Source organism: Palaemon carinicauda, unplaced genomic scaffold, assembly GCF_036898095.1.
Source record: "Palaemon carinicauda isolate YSFRI2023 unplaced genomic scaffold, ASM3689809v2 scaffold180, whole genome shotgun sequence".
Classification (NCBI taxonomy): domain Eukaryota; kingdom Metazoa; phylum Arthropoda; class Malacostraca; order Decapoda; family Palaemonidae; genus Palaemon; species Palaemon carinicauda.
Genome location: NW_027169370.1, coordinates 192,501 through 208,519, shown reverse-complemented (window position 1 = coordinate 208,519; position 16,019 = coordinate 192,501). Strand labels below are relative to the sequence as shown.

At 34.6% G+C, this 16,019-nt stretch overlaps 1 protein-coding gene across 1 annotated transcript in view; it reads right to left on the bottom strand.

Moving 5' to 3' along the window:
- Positions 1–1,393: 1,393 nt before the first annotated feature.
- Positions 1,394–16,019, bottom strand: part of LOC137635825 (glutamate receptor ionotropic, kainate 2-like) — a 15,864-nt gene continuing 1,238 nt past the window's right edge. The window contains exons 2-12 of the mRNA XM_068368261.1: positions 13,557–13,658; positions 11,521–11,603; positions 10,240–10,707; positions 9,190–9,324; positions 8,837–8,981; positions 8,529–8,670; positions 7,446–7,661; positions 4,972–5,117; positions 2,749–2,915; positions 1,803–1,935; positions 1,394–1,489 (exon numbers count right to left, since the gene is read on the bottom strand). Of these exons, the coding sequence (XP_068224362.1) occupies positions 1,394–1,489; positions 1,803–1,935; positions 2,749–2,915; positions 4,972–5,117; positions 7,446–7,661; positions 8,529–8,670; positions 8,837–8,981; positions 9,190–9,324; positions 10,240–10,707; positions 11,521–11,603; positions 13,557–13,658 (1,833 nt within the window). The remainder of the gene's footprint in view (positions 1,490–1,802; positions 1,936–2,748; positions 2,916–4,971; positions 5,118–7,445; positions 7,662–8,528; positions 8,671–8,836; positions 8,982–9,189; positions 9,325–10,239; positions 10,708–11,520; positions 11,604–13,556; positions 13,659–16,019) is intronic.

Genomic DNA, 16,019 nt, shown 5'->3' with positions numbered 1-16,019 from the left:
GTGGAAACGAAACAAGGAAAACTAAAATATTTAAAGAACAGTAACAACATTAAAATAAATATCTCCTATATAAATTATATAAAACTTTAAGAAAACAAGAGGAAGAGAAATTAGATAGAAATGATTTTTGTTCAGAAAGATCTTAGGGATAAGATAAGACACAAAATGGACTTAAAATTACAAAGATGTTGTTCTCATTCTTCCTTTATCATTACTGTTATCCATTAAGAGCATTTGTACAGCTGGACGCAGGAATTCATGGCACAGGTTGCGGTGGCCGATGCGGTAACGTCCCTGACTGGTGAACGCCAGACTGGGGTTCGAGTCATGCTGAAACTCATTAGATTTTCTGGTCGCTGCAACCTCACCATCCTTGTGAGCTATGGATGGGGTGTTTATGGGAGCATATAGGTCTGTAGCCATTGCCTGGCCCTCTTTGGTCCTAGCTTGGGTGGAGAGGGGGCTTGGACGTTGATCATATGTGTATATGGTCACTCTCTAGGGCATTGTCCTGCTCGGTAGGGCAATGTCACTGTCCCTTGGCCCTGTCATTCACGAGTGGCCTTTAAACCTCCCTCTGAGTAAGTGCGCAGTGTCATCCCCTTACGGCGCGACAAGTTCGATATTTAGTTCCACTTACCACCTCTGCCATCTCCTATATCACTTTTAGATGCAATTGCATTGTAACCATTACTTTAATTCCATTTATTACCTCTATAGTTTACTTGAAAATGTGTCATTTAAATTTTCAGAGGGTTTCTCAGAAAATAGGTCAATTATCATTCACCTCTGCATAAGAGTTTTGCTCACATGCTTAACCCTTTTACCCCCAGGTTATTTGGAACTTTCCAGCCCTTAACCCCCAGGGGTTATTTTTTTTCAAGCACATTTTGCAGTATATTTTTTTAAAATTGCTCTAACAGCCTTAATTTTCATCATAGAGAGGTCAGGTTGGTCTCATTCTCTTGGAAAATGCCTGAAGTTTCTCAAAAAATTATCAAAATTATGAACAAAAATGTAAATAGTAGTTTTTTACAAGGACGTACCGGTACGTCCATGGGGGTAAAGGGGTGAGTTTTGTGAAACGTACCAGTACGTCCTTTGGGGGTTTAAGATTTAAATTTACTACAGCAAAGACAAATCTTCAGGACTGTGGCATCCAAAGTCCTCCCTGATAGGTTATGCACTCCTGAAAATTACAATTTAAAATTTAGATTCTGTTTTGGTCATTATAACATGTTTTATCAATCTATCGCAACACGGATTCACACTTGTGATGTTTTTGCTTTTTTTTTTTTTTAATAAACTTTTCAGTAAAGTCTGAAGGAAAAGAAATACTTACTTAGCTTAATGTATAAAAGTTTGGATTCCAATATTACAACTCCAATGTCAGCTATGTTCCCTGGGTGATTTTCTTCATTGATATGATCTCAGTGATGAAGAAGATGAGGGAAAACGAAAATCCAGTAAGGAGGACGTAAAAGCTGGCCTGTTAAGGTATAGAAACGAGCAAATAATTCCATATATCTCAAGGTTGTAGGTTAGTTATATAACTCCTGATATTTTGTACATAAAGATATGCAAATGTTTAAACAAAATGAGCTGTTTTGTGCAGGATATATATGTTTACGCGTTGAAACTGGTGTTTATACATAACGCTTTTACGTTTATGTACAAAAACTGCTCTGAAATGGAAGTTTAATCTATGATATAAGGATGTTCACACTGTAAGAAGTGTCCTGGTTCAAAAATCCTTTACTTTATATAAGTCATAGCCTGGAAGACCAGAAGGAAAAGCTTACCTGCAAGTGTCGCAGAGTGAGCGACTGTGCATCCCCGGGTTTTCCAGTTCTCGGTTTGATGAAATTAGAGAGTTTCCGAACTTCTTCCCTAATCCACTTGTTAACGAGGCCTGCTTGTGAGATCTTCAGCAGCCTGGCAAAGAAGCTCACAGAGATTTTCACTTATATAGTTTGAAAACTTATCATTCAATTCAGTACAGCAATGTGATATAAATGAATAATTCCTGTAATCTTGGAGATACACTTAGGGCTGATTTCCTAGGAAGTTTACCAACATCACTTGTGGATATATGTAAATTATTTGTCTTCATATGACGTTTCAAGTAGCATATTTTGAAAAAGAGGTTAATTATATTAGTGATAAATTACAGCTATATTGATATTTTGATATGAAGATCTTTCGCTTAAATTTTCTCTGCTATTCATATGAAACTTCCGTAGGTAACCAGAGGGTTCACTGTGTATATATGTATATATACATATATATATATATATATATATATATATATATATATATATATATATATATATATATATATATATATATGTATATATATCTGAGTGGGAATGCCTTAACGTGGTGAAAGGATTTGCATATCGCCATGGTCAGCAAAACTGTACTAGTCAGGGCCATCCGTACTAAGTTTGTTACTGTAAATTATTTCAATTTTTTACGAAGTTTCAGGTGGGGTGTTTTGAAAATGAGGATTTGTTTATTAATGATGAATTACAGGTATATCAATATTTTGAAATTAAGATCTTTCGCTTAAGTTTTCTCCGCTCTCTATACGAAACTTCCGTAGTTAATTGGAGGTTTCACTGTATATATATATATATATATATATATATATATATATATATATATATATGTGTGTGTGTGTGTGTGTGTGTGTGTGTGTATATGCATGTGTATATGAGTATATATGTATGCTAAATAGACACTCACTCGTTATTAACATTTTGAATATAAGGAGCACCTGTCTGGCAGACTATACCGAACCCCTGTACTTGGAACTTCTCTCGCGACAGGTGAAACAGATGTCGACCTCTCTGTCTGGTCCGAATTTCAGTGTTTAGATTACCAGACATGTAGACTATGTCTTCTGTCAACACCTGTTGGAGGCAGAAAGAGAAATAGAGAGATTAATCTAGGTGAATTGAGGGAGATTGTGAAGGAGAATGTGAAATGGCAATTTGCTCTCTCTCTCTCTCTCTCTCTCTCTCTCTCTCTCTCTCTCTCTCTCTCTCTCTCTCTCTCTCTCTCTCTCTCTCTCTCCTATCTTACCTTTTCCATAGCTTCACTGCCTGATTTGGGAAAACTCCTGGCCGGATCTGTCAGTGCCCAAAGCTTTTTGAAGACTCCTGATTTCGCTGACTGTAAAAGAAATAGAATATATATATATATATATATATATATATATATATATATATATATATATATATATATATATATATATATATATATATATATATAATTTATATATAACAACAACAACAACAACAACAACAACAGATAATCTCGGGGTTTTGGCCAGTGCCCACTGGTGATGCATGGAGATTTTTTGTCTGATCTCTCTCAGCAACCCAACCTAGTATGGGTTGCCCTGACTAGTACAGCTTTGTTGAGCATGGCGATAGGCAAACCCTTTTACCACGTAAAGGTATCCACACTCAGAAAGGGAATGTATATATGTGTACACAAATGTAATTGTATGATTATATACACATGCAGTATATATACATTATATATGTACAGTATATATATACGTATATATGTATGTATATGCATTATATATGTACAGTATATATATACATATGTATGTATGTATATACAGTATATATGTACAGTATATATATATATATATATATATATATATATATATATATATATATATATATATATATACATATGTATGTATGTATATACAGTATATATGTACAATATATATATATACATATATATGTATGTATATATATATATATAAATACTGAAACCATATAATTAATTTCTTTTTAAATTACTCTAATTAAAAGTATCTGTGCTAATACAATCCATTCAAAGGGATAGTGATCTATATCATCGATCTATTTAATCAAGAAGGAGGCGTCAGCACACCAATTAATTCTATTTCTACAGGGCCATTTAGACGTCCTCTTCTATCACGAGCTGATAGAATCTTGGCACTCCTTCGAGTGTGGTATCTGTCACCAGTAGAATTCAAATAATTAATTCCACTTTTGGGCGGTTTGGTCTTTGGTTGTGTGTCTGTAGTGTGTATGTAGATACCACTGTTTTTTGTGGTACTCTGTGGTATTTGAGGGGTTTGTGGAATTCGGTAAATAACTTCAAAGATATTATGGTAAATGCAATAAGTATAAAGACTAACTTACTATATCATAAATATCCTTTGAAATATGATGACCTGTAAACAGATCTACAGTGTCCAGCGTGATGATGAAAATTGACCAAACCCCAGACTTCATTTGACATGTCCGAGTCCTTTGTCCTGCAGTGCATTAGAAACGGCTGCGTTTGTTCAAACCTCAGACATGAATGAGAACATGTCTGAGGTCTTTGTCCTGCAGTGGATTAGAAATGGCTGCATTTGTTGTGGTTGTTGTTGTTGTTGTTGTTGTTGTATGATAATTACATCTCGAAGGTAAATATTTATATTATTACCTTAGTCAAAGCTTCAGGGTGGAGGTTCAACCAATCCTATATAATATTACCATCATTTTGACATTGTCACCCCTATGTAATAAAGAAAAAATGTCTAACTATATATATCATCATCATCATCATTATCATCATCTCTTAACGCCTATTGACCCAAAGGGCCTCAGAGGATTCATTGACTAAATTCATCAAAGGATAACCAGTTCTATATATATATATATGTATATATATATATGTATATATATATATATATATATATATATATATATATATATATATATATATATATATATATTTATATATATATCTGCCGTCAGATTCAGCTCCCCCATCCCTCTGGTAGGGGAGAGGAAGTAGTTATACCTTGGCGAGAGGGGCGTTGCGTGTGTATACATCTCAAGATATCTATCCGTCATTTTTGACGGGTTACATACGCTATTAGTTAGCTAATGTCAAAAAGTAAAGCTAGAATTAAAAGCTAGAATTATTTACCCTGAAGAAGTACTCATTACTGGTACTGGGCTGAACTGCAGGAACGAGACCATCCTTATTTGCGTCCAAAAGATCTTCAGGCGAATCGATTGGTTTTTCATAAGTTGGGATCGTCATGAAAGAGGTCAGCTTTCCACTGTAAACACCTGTGAAAGAAGAAGAAGATAGAAAAGCGTAGTCTAAAGCTTGCCGCACACTGAGCCGGAACAGAACCGCCGCCGAAGCTTCAGAAAAAAATATCTTTCAAAGAATACTGCGTCGAGTTCCGTTCTGTTCTGGCCCAGTGTGCGCAGTCAGGTAAGAATTCATGCTTTCGATTTCTATCGGACGTTTCGGTTCTGTTCGGGCGCGTCCGTTCGGGCTCAGTGTGCAGCAAGCTTAAAGTTGTTGTTAGGTACTCACAGGGAGGCGAGGTGAATGTTAGTTTTATTCAAGATAAAGAGCTTATATATAAACAGTTGAGGATAACAAAGGCACAGAAATCAAAACAATGTGAAACGTGTGATGGAAAGATTAAACAGGTTTTTTATAATATCAGTGAGAGAGAGAGAGAGAGAGAGAGAGAGAGAGAGAGAGAGAGAGAGAGAGAGAGAGTATATTACCCTTTGGACAAGTCATGTGAGAGAGAATATTGTCCTTTTCACAAATCATGTAGGTGAGAGAGAGAGAGAGAGAGAGAGAGAGAGAGAGAGAGAGAGAGAGAGAGAGAGAGAGAGAGAGAGAGAGAGAGAGAGAGACTGCATATTCGTAAATTCATTCTACTCAAATTCCTGATTTGATAGAATTATCAAAAAGAGTACATTACAGTTCCTTGTTTATGGAGTCTTGCATTCCAAAATTTGTAATTCATTGAAGAATTACAGAGATTATGTATCGAAGTGAAACTGTAACAAATCATTTAAGGCACAGTGTGTCTTTCGAATTCGAAAGCTCTCCTCTGCATAATAGACATTATATGTATATATATATATATATATATATATATATATATATATATATATATATATATATATATATATATATATATATATATATATGTGTGTGTGTGTGTGTGTGTATTTGTGTGTATTATGTAGATATGTGTATATATATGTATATATATTATATATATATATGTGTGTGTGTGCGTTAATTTGTTGTCACGCTCATGTATAAGAGAGACTAGTCATACCCTGGTAGAATGGTACCCCGAGAGGTACACTCGGAAACCACACTTGCACAAATTGCCGAACCAGCGGGTTGTAGTTAGGAATGGGGGAAGGGGTGGAAGAGTTGAATTTAGATATTTATATTTAAATTTTGATGGCATGGGTACACTAGTATATTGAGAAATCATTCCAAATAAAAGTCACTCTGAGAGTGCAGACCTCTGCCACGGCAGCTTATTTCTCGAGACCAGCTTGCCTTTCCCAGAATCAATTTAGACCGTAGGCGTCTTTGAAGTTTGTGTTACAATCATGTGCGAACTTGTAGGTTAAGGTTAGGTTTAATTCAGTCGACCTTTTGCTCGACCTTGACCTTGATCTTTAACCAGTACTTTAAAAATTGAATCACTTCCACGTTTCAAAATAACAATTAATTCCTGAAAGATTCACTACTCTATAAGTAAACTTATCGCCAGGAAGATGTTCACAAACAGACAAGCAGACAAAATATGTACAATAACTCACCAAGGTATCAGAACCTGACGTCTGAAATATCAAAGAGAATTGCTACATAATGTGAAGCCAACAAATCGTGTTGACACGAGAATAATTACAGATGGTTTCAAATTACGCAAACCTAAATGTATGTCTACTCTAGCTAGCCCTTTTACCCCCAGGCTATTTGGAAATTTCCAACCCTTAACCCCCAGGGGGTTATTTTTTTCCCAGCACATTTTGCAGTATATTTTTTTTAAATTGCTCTAACAGCCTTAATTTTTGACATAGAGAGGTCAGGTTGGTCTCATTCTCTTGGAAAATGCCTGAATTTTCTCAAAAAATTATCAAAAATATGGAAAAAAAAAAATTTTTATAGCATTTTTTTGCAAGGACGTACCGGTACGTCCATGGGGGTAAAGGGATGGCTTTTGTGAAACGTACCAGTACGTCCTTTGGGGGTAAAAGGGCCCTAGGCTCCAGAGCCTTTAAATATGCGGCCCCGAGACTATACAATAAGCTCACTAGACATCCGAAAGGCTGAAGATATTAAGGCTTTCAAGAGGAAACTGAACACTTTATTGTTCTGCGAGTGCTTCGATACTGTAGATTTGACAATAAACGAGCAATGTGCTGTATGAAATGTTGAATGCTTTCGAACAAACAGGATAAAATGATTGAGGAGTTCTATATAGAGTAGGGATCTCCTGATGTATTGAGCCAGAAAAAAAACAGCCCTTAAAAGTAAAGTAAGGAGGGGTGAAGACATAACATCCTCCCAGCTTCCTTGGCAGAGGTAAATGTTAAGAAACTCCTTCATAAAGAATTACTTACTGTATATCACCATGCAGAAGACGAACCAGACTCCGAAGACGATTCTGGAAGAGAGGGACTTCTCCACGAGGACACTCCCTTGCCCCACCAGGTACCTGAACATGTTGAAACAATAATTCAAGACTCTGGGACTTCCAGATACGGAAGGGTCTCGCTGTGTTGTGAAGATGGAATTCTCTGGAATAGGCAGAACGTGGCTGGAATCTTTTGGATTTCCTGGAATGGATAGTGAAATTTGATACATTGAATCAAGTTTGGATTTTTTTTTTACTGCAAGATGATGTTGAGTTGGAATTTCCAGAAAGGAATTGAGTTAAAGGATTTTTTTATAATTCATAATAAGTTTGAGTTGGAATTTCCAGAAAGGAATTGAGTTAAAAGATTTTTTTTTATAATTCATAATGAGTTTGAGTTGGAATTTCTAGGAAAAAAAATTGAGTAAAAATTATTTTTTTAAATCCATAGTAAGTTTGAGTTGGAATTTCCAGAAAAAAAAATGAGTTAAAAGGATTTATTCTAATTCATGATATGTTTGAGTTGGAATATCCAGAAAGGAATTGAGTAAAAAGGATTTATTCTAATTCTTAATAAGTTTGAGTTGGAATATCCAGAAAGGAATTGAGTAAAAAGGATTTATTCTAATTCATAATAAGTTTGAGTTGGAATATCCAGAAAGGAATTGAGTAAAAAGGATTTATTCTAATTCATAATAAGTTTGAGTTGGAATATCCAGAAAGGAATTGATTAAATTGGATTTTTTTTACTACATGATGAGGTTGAGTTGGAATTTCCAGAAAGGAATTAAGTAAAAAGAATTTTTTTAAATCCATAATAAGTTTGAGTTGGAATTTCCAGAAAGGAATGGAGTAAAAAGAATTATTTTTAATTCATGATTAATTTGAGTGGGAATTTCAAGAAAGGAATTGAGTAAAAAATTATTTTTTTAAATCCATAATAAGTTCGAGTTGGAATTGCCAGAAAGGAATTGAGTAAAAGGGATTTATTAAAATCTATAATGAGTTTAAGTTCGAATCTCCTTAAAGGAATTGATTTAAAAAGAAAAAAAAGAATAGTTAAACTTACGTATAGTGAAGTCTTTGGGTGAGATGAAGAGGGCCTTTTTCATCTCATGATTTCTCTGATTATTCAAAGAATCATTGCATCTTCTGACTCCGTAGGTAACAGGACCAATGATAATTACTGTTGCTATAAGTAAGAGCCATGTCTGATAGAAGCAAAGAGAAGTACTGTACAGTACTAACATTTACCCTATTGTAATTGTTATTATTATTATTGGTTTTTTACCCATTAAAAATATTGAGATCGCATACCAAAGCAAAATAATAATTTCTGAGATCACATACCAAAACACCACCCAGTTTTTTATTTACCTTTAGAGTGAAGGGTTGAAATATAGCAAAGACCGGATCTATTACTGTTGGTGCTTTAGACACCAAATTCGTTCCTTCGAGAATGTAAGGTATGGAGAAGTCTGTGACTGTTTCTCTGGACACTGGAATGATATCAACAAGGATACTGTAATGATGACAAAAACTTTGAATAAAGTTATATGATTGTTACAAACAACAGGTAATTGATATTGTTACATTCAATTGTAATTTTACTGTTCTAAACTCAAAAGCAATAATAGATGTCTTACTACCTTCCTGAAATTTTACCACTCTAGTCAACATTGTCTTACTACCCACCTGAAATTTTACCACTCTAGTCAACATTGTCTTACTACCCACCTGTAATTGTTATTTCGTTAATGCCGAAGTGTGCTCTGCGGTTGGCTACCATTCCGACAATACCACTAACTGATCCATTGGCTTCAACGTCGCCAAATCGTCCATCTGGTGGTTCTAGGATTCTAAATCTTGTGAAAACAAGAGTAATGATATGTGATATGTCTCTTACACATGGTTTGTTTCCCTAAGTAATGATAGTTGCTCTGACTTTAACTCTTCATGATACCTACAAAAGAGTGACATTTATAATCTTCATCAAACTCAACTTGATTGATTGATTTAGGGATCTGTGTCACCCTTAACCTGATGGCTCAGCATCTATCAATACAATCTTCATAGGCAGACAGTTTCTATTCTGCAACATTTCATAGAAACTCATGATGGAGTTATGAAATGAAACAGCTTCAACAAATGATAAAAATAATCTACTCGTGCCCAAATTTTTATCGATTAATTTTGACAGAAGGCTTCACCTCATCTATACAACTTACAGTATGGCCTTTAAAAAGATATAGAACATTAAAATATCTGCCAGAATCTGCAATGGCCCTAGCTTAATTTTATCTCTTGTAATCAGAAGGGTACTACCTCTCACAGTGAGAAAGTGCAATTAACAAAATAATAATTTTTTTTTATATTTAGATTTATAAAATAATCCTTTCTCTATTATTCTTATGTAATAATAAGGAAGGAAATTATCCCAAAGAGGCAGTTGTCTCTTCTGGTCACTTCAAGATTTCCCCCAAAAATCAGAGCAAGTAATGATTGAACTAATGTGAAGTACTTCGTATGGGGTTAATCCCACCAATGGGCATGGTGCACTGTGGGCATTAATGAAGAATCTTCTCAGCATCAAATCTGCCTGTAGCTGCACCCATATTTTACTCCTCTACATTTGCCCTTGTCTGACTTGCACCTTGCTGACCAAACTTTATGAACGTATTCTTCGTAGTGCAACTACCAGGTTTTCCCCGAGATTCACCTCATCGCTGAAGGGATATCTACCCATTATTCTATAGAAATTTATAAAAACAATATCTTACGTGAAATTCAGGCTTTGTCCAAGAGTCTCCATCAAACGGAAATCAACTCCAGATTCTGGAACCACGGTACCGTTTTCTAATCGACTCAGTTTGAAGTAAGGTACGTTCTCAACGGCGGATAACACGAGACGTCGACCCTGGAAGTCGTCGTAGATTACATCCAAAGGCGGGAACAGAGCTCTCTGTTGATACCAAGAATCCCCAGGGTATTCTGCCCATTGACCTTCCGGTTCAGCTATTTGACCTTGAAATTTGACCTTTTGACCTTTATATTCAACCATTTTACCGTTGCAGTTGGTGCCATCATCTTCATTTTCACATCCAACCCTTTGACCTTGACCATGTGGTTGATGAATATCTTGCTGTATTTGACCTTGACCTATGACCTTAACTATCTCAGAACTTAATTCAGGGTCACAATTGGTTTCTATTTCTACACTAGGCCTCCAGTGAACGAAGTGTTTGAAACTGTAAAAGAGAAAAGTAGATAATGTTAAAATTTTAATGCGAATAAGTAGTGTTAATATTTTGCAGATTGGAAATCAGTTTATCGACAAAGAAAAAAAAAAAAAAAAAGGTTATTGCCTCCTTATGTTTCTTAATTCTGGTTTGTAAATTTCTGTCTGTTTTCCCATAAGTTGAATTACAACCTCTACAATAAATTAATTTCATACACTTTACAAGTAATATATATATATATAAATACATACATATATATACTAACTACAACAACAACAACAAATGCATCTGTTTTTAGTCCACTGCAGGACAAATGCCCAGACATGTCATTATTTATGTCTGGGGTTTGGCCAGTTTTCATCACCACGCTGGCCATTGTGGATTGGTGATGTTGGGAGATTTTTGTCTGATTGGTCACAGGAAACCCATAATGTGTGTATATATATATATATATATATATATATATATATATATATATATATATATATATATATATGATAAATTTTGCACATTTTTACGTGTTTTTCATATTCAAATAAGCCATATATATTTTCGATACATTAATGTCTGGATTCTCTTAACGACCTCGGGATCAAAGCCCCAGGCGAAATCACACAAAGACAAGAGCTCTTGTCTTTGTGTGATTTCGCCTGGGGCTTTCATCCCGAGGTCGTTAAGAGAATCCAGACATTAATGTATCAAAAAAATATATATGGCTTATTTGAATATATATATATATATATATATATATATATATATATATATATATATATATATATATATATATATATATATATATATATATATGATAAGATCTCTTACCTGTACTGATTGCTGACATTCACGTATGATGAATAGATGTGATAATCAGTCGTAGAATTTTGCTTTCGAACCGCGACTGCAACCTGAATGGAAATATCATACATTCGAAATTAATTATCCTTATTTTAAATTTCTATTGATATTGATTATCTTAATCATTCATTAATTGTAACCATCATGATTAATTATGATCACATTACCATCCCAAATATTAATCTTAATTATGTATTTCTTTGGTGAGGATATTGCCAGCAATACACCTCATGTGGTTCACTGAAGGCTATGGTAAGCAGCTCTTCTAGGAGAAGGACACTCCAAAATCAAAACCATTGTTCTCTAGTCTTGGGTAGTGCCATAACCTCTGTACCATGGTCTTCCACTGCCTTGGGTTAGAGTTCTCTTGCTTGAAGGTACACTCGAGCGCATACTTCTATCTTATTTCTCTTCCTCTTGTTTTGTTAAAGTTTTTATAGTTTATATAGGAAATATTTATTATAATGTTTTTACTCTTCTTAAAATATTTTATTTTCATTTTTCCTTTCCTCATTGGGCTATTTTCCCTGTTGGGGCCCTTGGGCTTATAGCATCCTGATTTTCCAACTGGTGTTGTTGCTTAGCAAGTAATAATAATAATAATTACTTGGGGGTTTTTGTGGTGTTCTTTCATCCCTTAGCTCCAATAAATATTTGGCCTTCCAATATACATCCTTTTCTTTTTTCCTACCTTCCATCCCTGCACGACTTTTTGCCACAAATTTGTCGGGGCAAGTCGTGACATTTTGTGGCACGAACTGGAAGATAAAAAAAAAAAAAATTACCTCAGAATCACAGCTGACCTGTCCACGTTGACACGAACTGGCACGACAAGTTCACGACGAGATCACGCATAGTTTGCGCACTTCCCACATCGTCCCGACGAGTTCACGAACAGGTCGCGCATAGTTCACGACCCGGTCACGAAATTTTGTCGTGACCAAAATTTTGAACATTTCAAAATTCTCGTCACGACATGCCACAATGTCACGACTAGTTTACGAACACTTCACGCCAGTTCACGACGAGTTCACGCCAGTTCACGACGAGTTCACGCCAGTTCACGACGAGTTCACGCCAGTTCACGACGAGTTCACGCCAGTTCACGACGAGTTCACGCCAGTTCACGACTCGAGTCCTGACAATGCGTGCCACAAATTCGTGCAAGTGTCAGCCTGGCTTTACTTTTACCTCGTTGTACAAGTGGAAAGGTTCCCCCAATTGTGCCTTGGCTCTGAGTGGTTTCCCAGACCACAGCTCAGGGCCCCATGACCCAAATTCCTTCATCTATAGCCTTGCAATAACAGAAAAACTTTACCTTTATGGAATTTGTTTATAACAACTCCCAATAAAGTAAGATATCAGTTTAACATCTTAGCTCTACATTTCTGTATAAGCATTTTACAAATATCTTCTTTTGTTGTGGTTAAACTTACTAGCTTAGTTTTTAGTACCGTGAGTTTCATGTTTTACTTTTTCTTTGTTCTTTTGGGAACACTTTACAACTGATCACCAGCATCTAAATTCAGAGGCGTTCTTTTTGCATATGTTTGAAAAGTGTTGATATACTCAGCCCAATGTGAGATTGGTAATTACCGTCGATCCTTAATATTTTTATCAAAATACTTTATTTTTTCAAAAGACATTTTTTTCTTCAAAAGATTTTTTTTTTCCAAAAGATATTTTATTTCTAAAGACATTTTTTTTCTTTAAAAGACAGTTTTTTTTTCAAAAGACATTCTTTTCAAGACTTTTTTTTTTTCTTCAAAAGACATTTTTTTTCTTCAAAAGACATTTTTTGTCTTCAAAAGAAATTATTTTCAAGACATTTCTTTTTCAAAAGCCATTTTTTCTTCTTCAAAAGACATTTTTTTCAAAAGACATTTCTTTTTCAAAAGACATTTCTTTCAAGAAAATTTCATCAGTATAAACACACAAAGCTTATATGAATCATGATATCCACAAGTAGGCTACATATGGACTCAAATAGAAAAATACAATACCTGTGTACCCTCACGAAGGACATTTTGAAGTTTCCCCCTAATGTCTTCTTCCATAATGACAATCCATCTGATTGTTGGGGATTCTAAAGATTTATTTCTCACCTGGAAAGAAAAACTATTCAGTGAATTGTGTTTTTCAATGTATTAGATTTTTTATTTTTATTTTTTTATGATGATGCTTTTTCAGATTATGAAAATTAGTATAAATGTACGAGTATATACTGCATAGTTGTTATGAATATATATATATATATATATATATATATATATATATATATATATATAATATATATATATAATATATATATATATATATATATATATATACATATATATATAATATATGTGTGTATGTATGTTTATATGCATAGACTTATACATATATACATATTTATAAACATGCTTAAATTTATATATACGCATAGCAGTGTATACATATACATATTTATATGCATATATATATATATATTTATATATCATCATCTCCTACGCCTATTGACGCAAAGGGCCTCAGATTTATATATATATATATATATATATATATATATATATATATATATATATATATATATATATGTATATATATATATATATATATAATATATATATATATATATGTGTGTGTGTGTGTCTCTCTCTCTCTCTCTCTCTCTCTCTCTCTCTCTCTCTCTCTCTCTCTCTCTCTCTCTCTCTCTGTGTAAATGTCTTCATAAGTACGTATATTTAATTACTCAGTATATACTTAATACCATTCATTTCTATAATATTACTCATTATATTTCCCAATTAACATAATTCAAATTTCAACGACGTTTTAATGTGGGTCATTAACTTAATTGCTAATTAGGACAAAATTAGAACAGTAATTCACAAGAGACAATTATTATGTAATGAAGAATTTTGTAACGATAAATCGTCAGTATATATTACAATATATTACATTATATTACAAATAATCATTACTACTGATGCGAATAGATATTAGATAGAGTATGCTCTTATATAACTACCTCTGCCAACGTAGTTGGAAGGAGGTTATGTTTTATCCCCTGTTTGTTTGTGTGTGTATGTGTTTGTTTGTGAACAGCTTCCTGTCCACAATTTGAATCGTAGAGTAATGAAACTTGCAGGGATTAACTGCTATGTGAAAAGCTGGAAATGATTAAATTTTGGAAGGTCAAGGTCAAAGGTCAAGGTCACGGTCAAGCCAAATGTCTAATTCACGTAATCAGCCGTAAGTTTGGACATCGTTGTGACAGACTTCAGACTTGGTTCATATTTGAGTGTATGAAAATCCACGTCGATTAATACATGTTAAGGTCAAAGGTCAAGGTAAAGGTCAAGCAAAAGGACAAATTCCGGTCATCAACCATACGGCCACAATTTTAATTGTTAATTAATGAAACTTGCAGTGGTTTTAAACTGTTATGTAAAGAGCAGGAAATGATTAAATTTCGGAGGATCAAAGGTCAAGGTCACGGACGAGCAAAACGTCCAGAATCAGTTTAAAAGGACGAGAAATAAGTTGCGGTTGTGGTGGCTGATGTGGTAACGTCCCTGACTGGCGAACGCCAGACTGGGCTTCGAGTCCCGCTCAAACTCGTTAGTTTCATTGGTCGTTGCAACCTTGCCGTCCTTGTGAGCTTAGGATTGGGGCTTTGCGGGAGCCTATAGGTCTATCTGCTGAGTCATCAACAGCCATTGCCTGGCCCTCCTTGGTCCTAGCTTGGTTGGAGAGGGAGCTTGGTCGCTTATATGTGTATATGGTCAATCTCTAGGGCATTGTCCTGCTTGATAAGGCAATGTCACTGTTCCTTGCCCCTGCCATGCATGAACGGCCTTTAAACATTTAAAGCCTGGCGGAGGTCTGCGCTCTACTGAATGCCCCTCTATAGTCAATTTTTTGTAGTGAGGCAGATTTGCACCGACTGGCAGGGGTGCCCTTTTAGCTCGGAAAAGTTTCCTGCTCGCTGATTGGTTGGACAAGATAATTCTAACTAATCAGATAGCAGGAAACTTTTCCGAGCTAAAAGGGCACTCCTGCGAGTCGGTGCAAATCTGCCTCACTAAAAAAAATTAACTAGTTATTTGTTTAAACAAGTTTAATAAATTGATACTAATGAAATAGCAGCTATGAGCCTTAAGCTTACATTAATAAGATATCCTTTATCACAGATAATGGATATGGTCGTATAATTTCCATATTTGCTGGTAATTACGTATAATAGGTGTTCGATTCTAAATTAGAATAACGAATTAGTTTATAATGTTGACTCCCTTTATCAAAAGCATTCAATATTTCATAAGTTATTGTCTAAGTTATACTTGGAAATTTAGACAATTTAGTACCTTGTTTAAACTTCCTATAAAGTGGATAACTCCATTAGACTTGGTGTTCAAAATATTAAGTGGAAACACGTGTGTTCTTTTATGTATTTTAAACCATGTAATTTTGAATTGTGT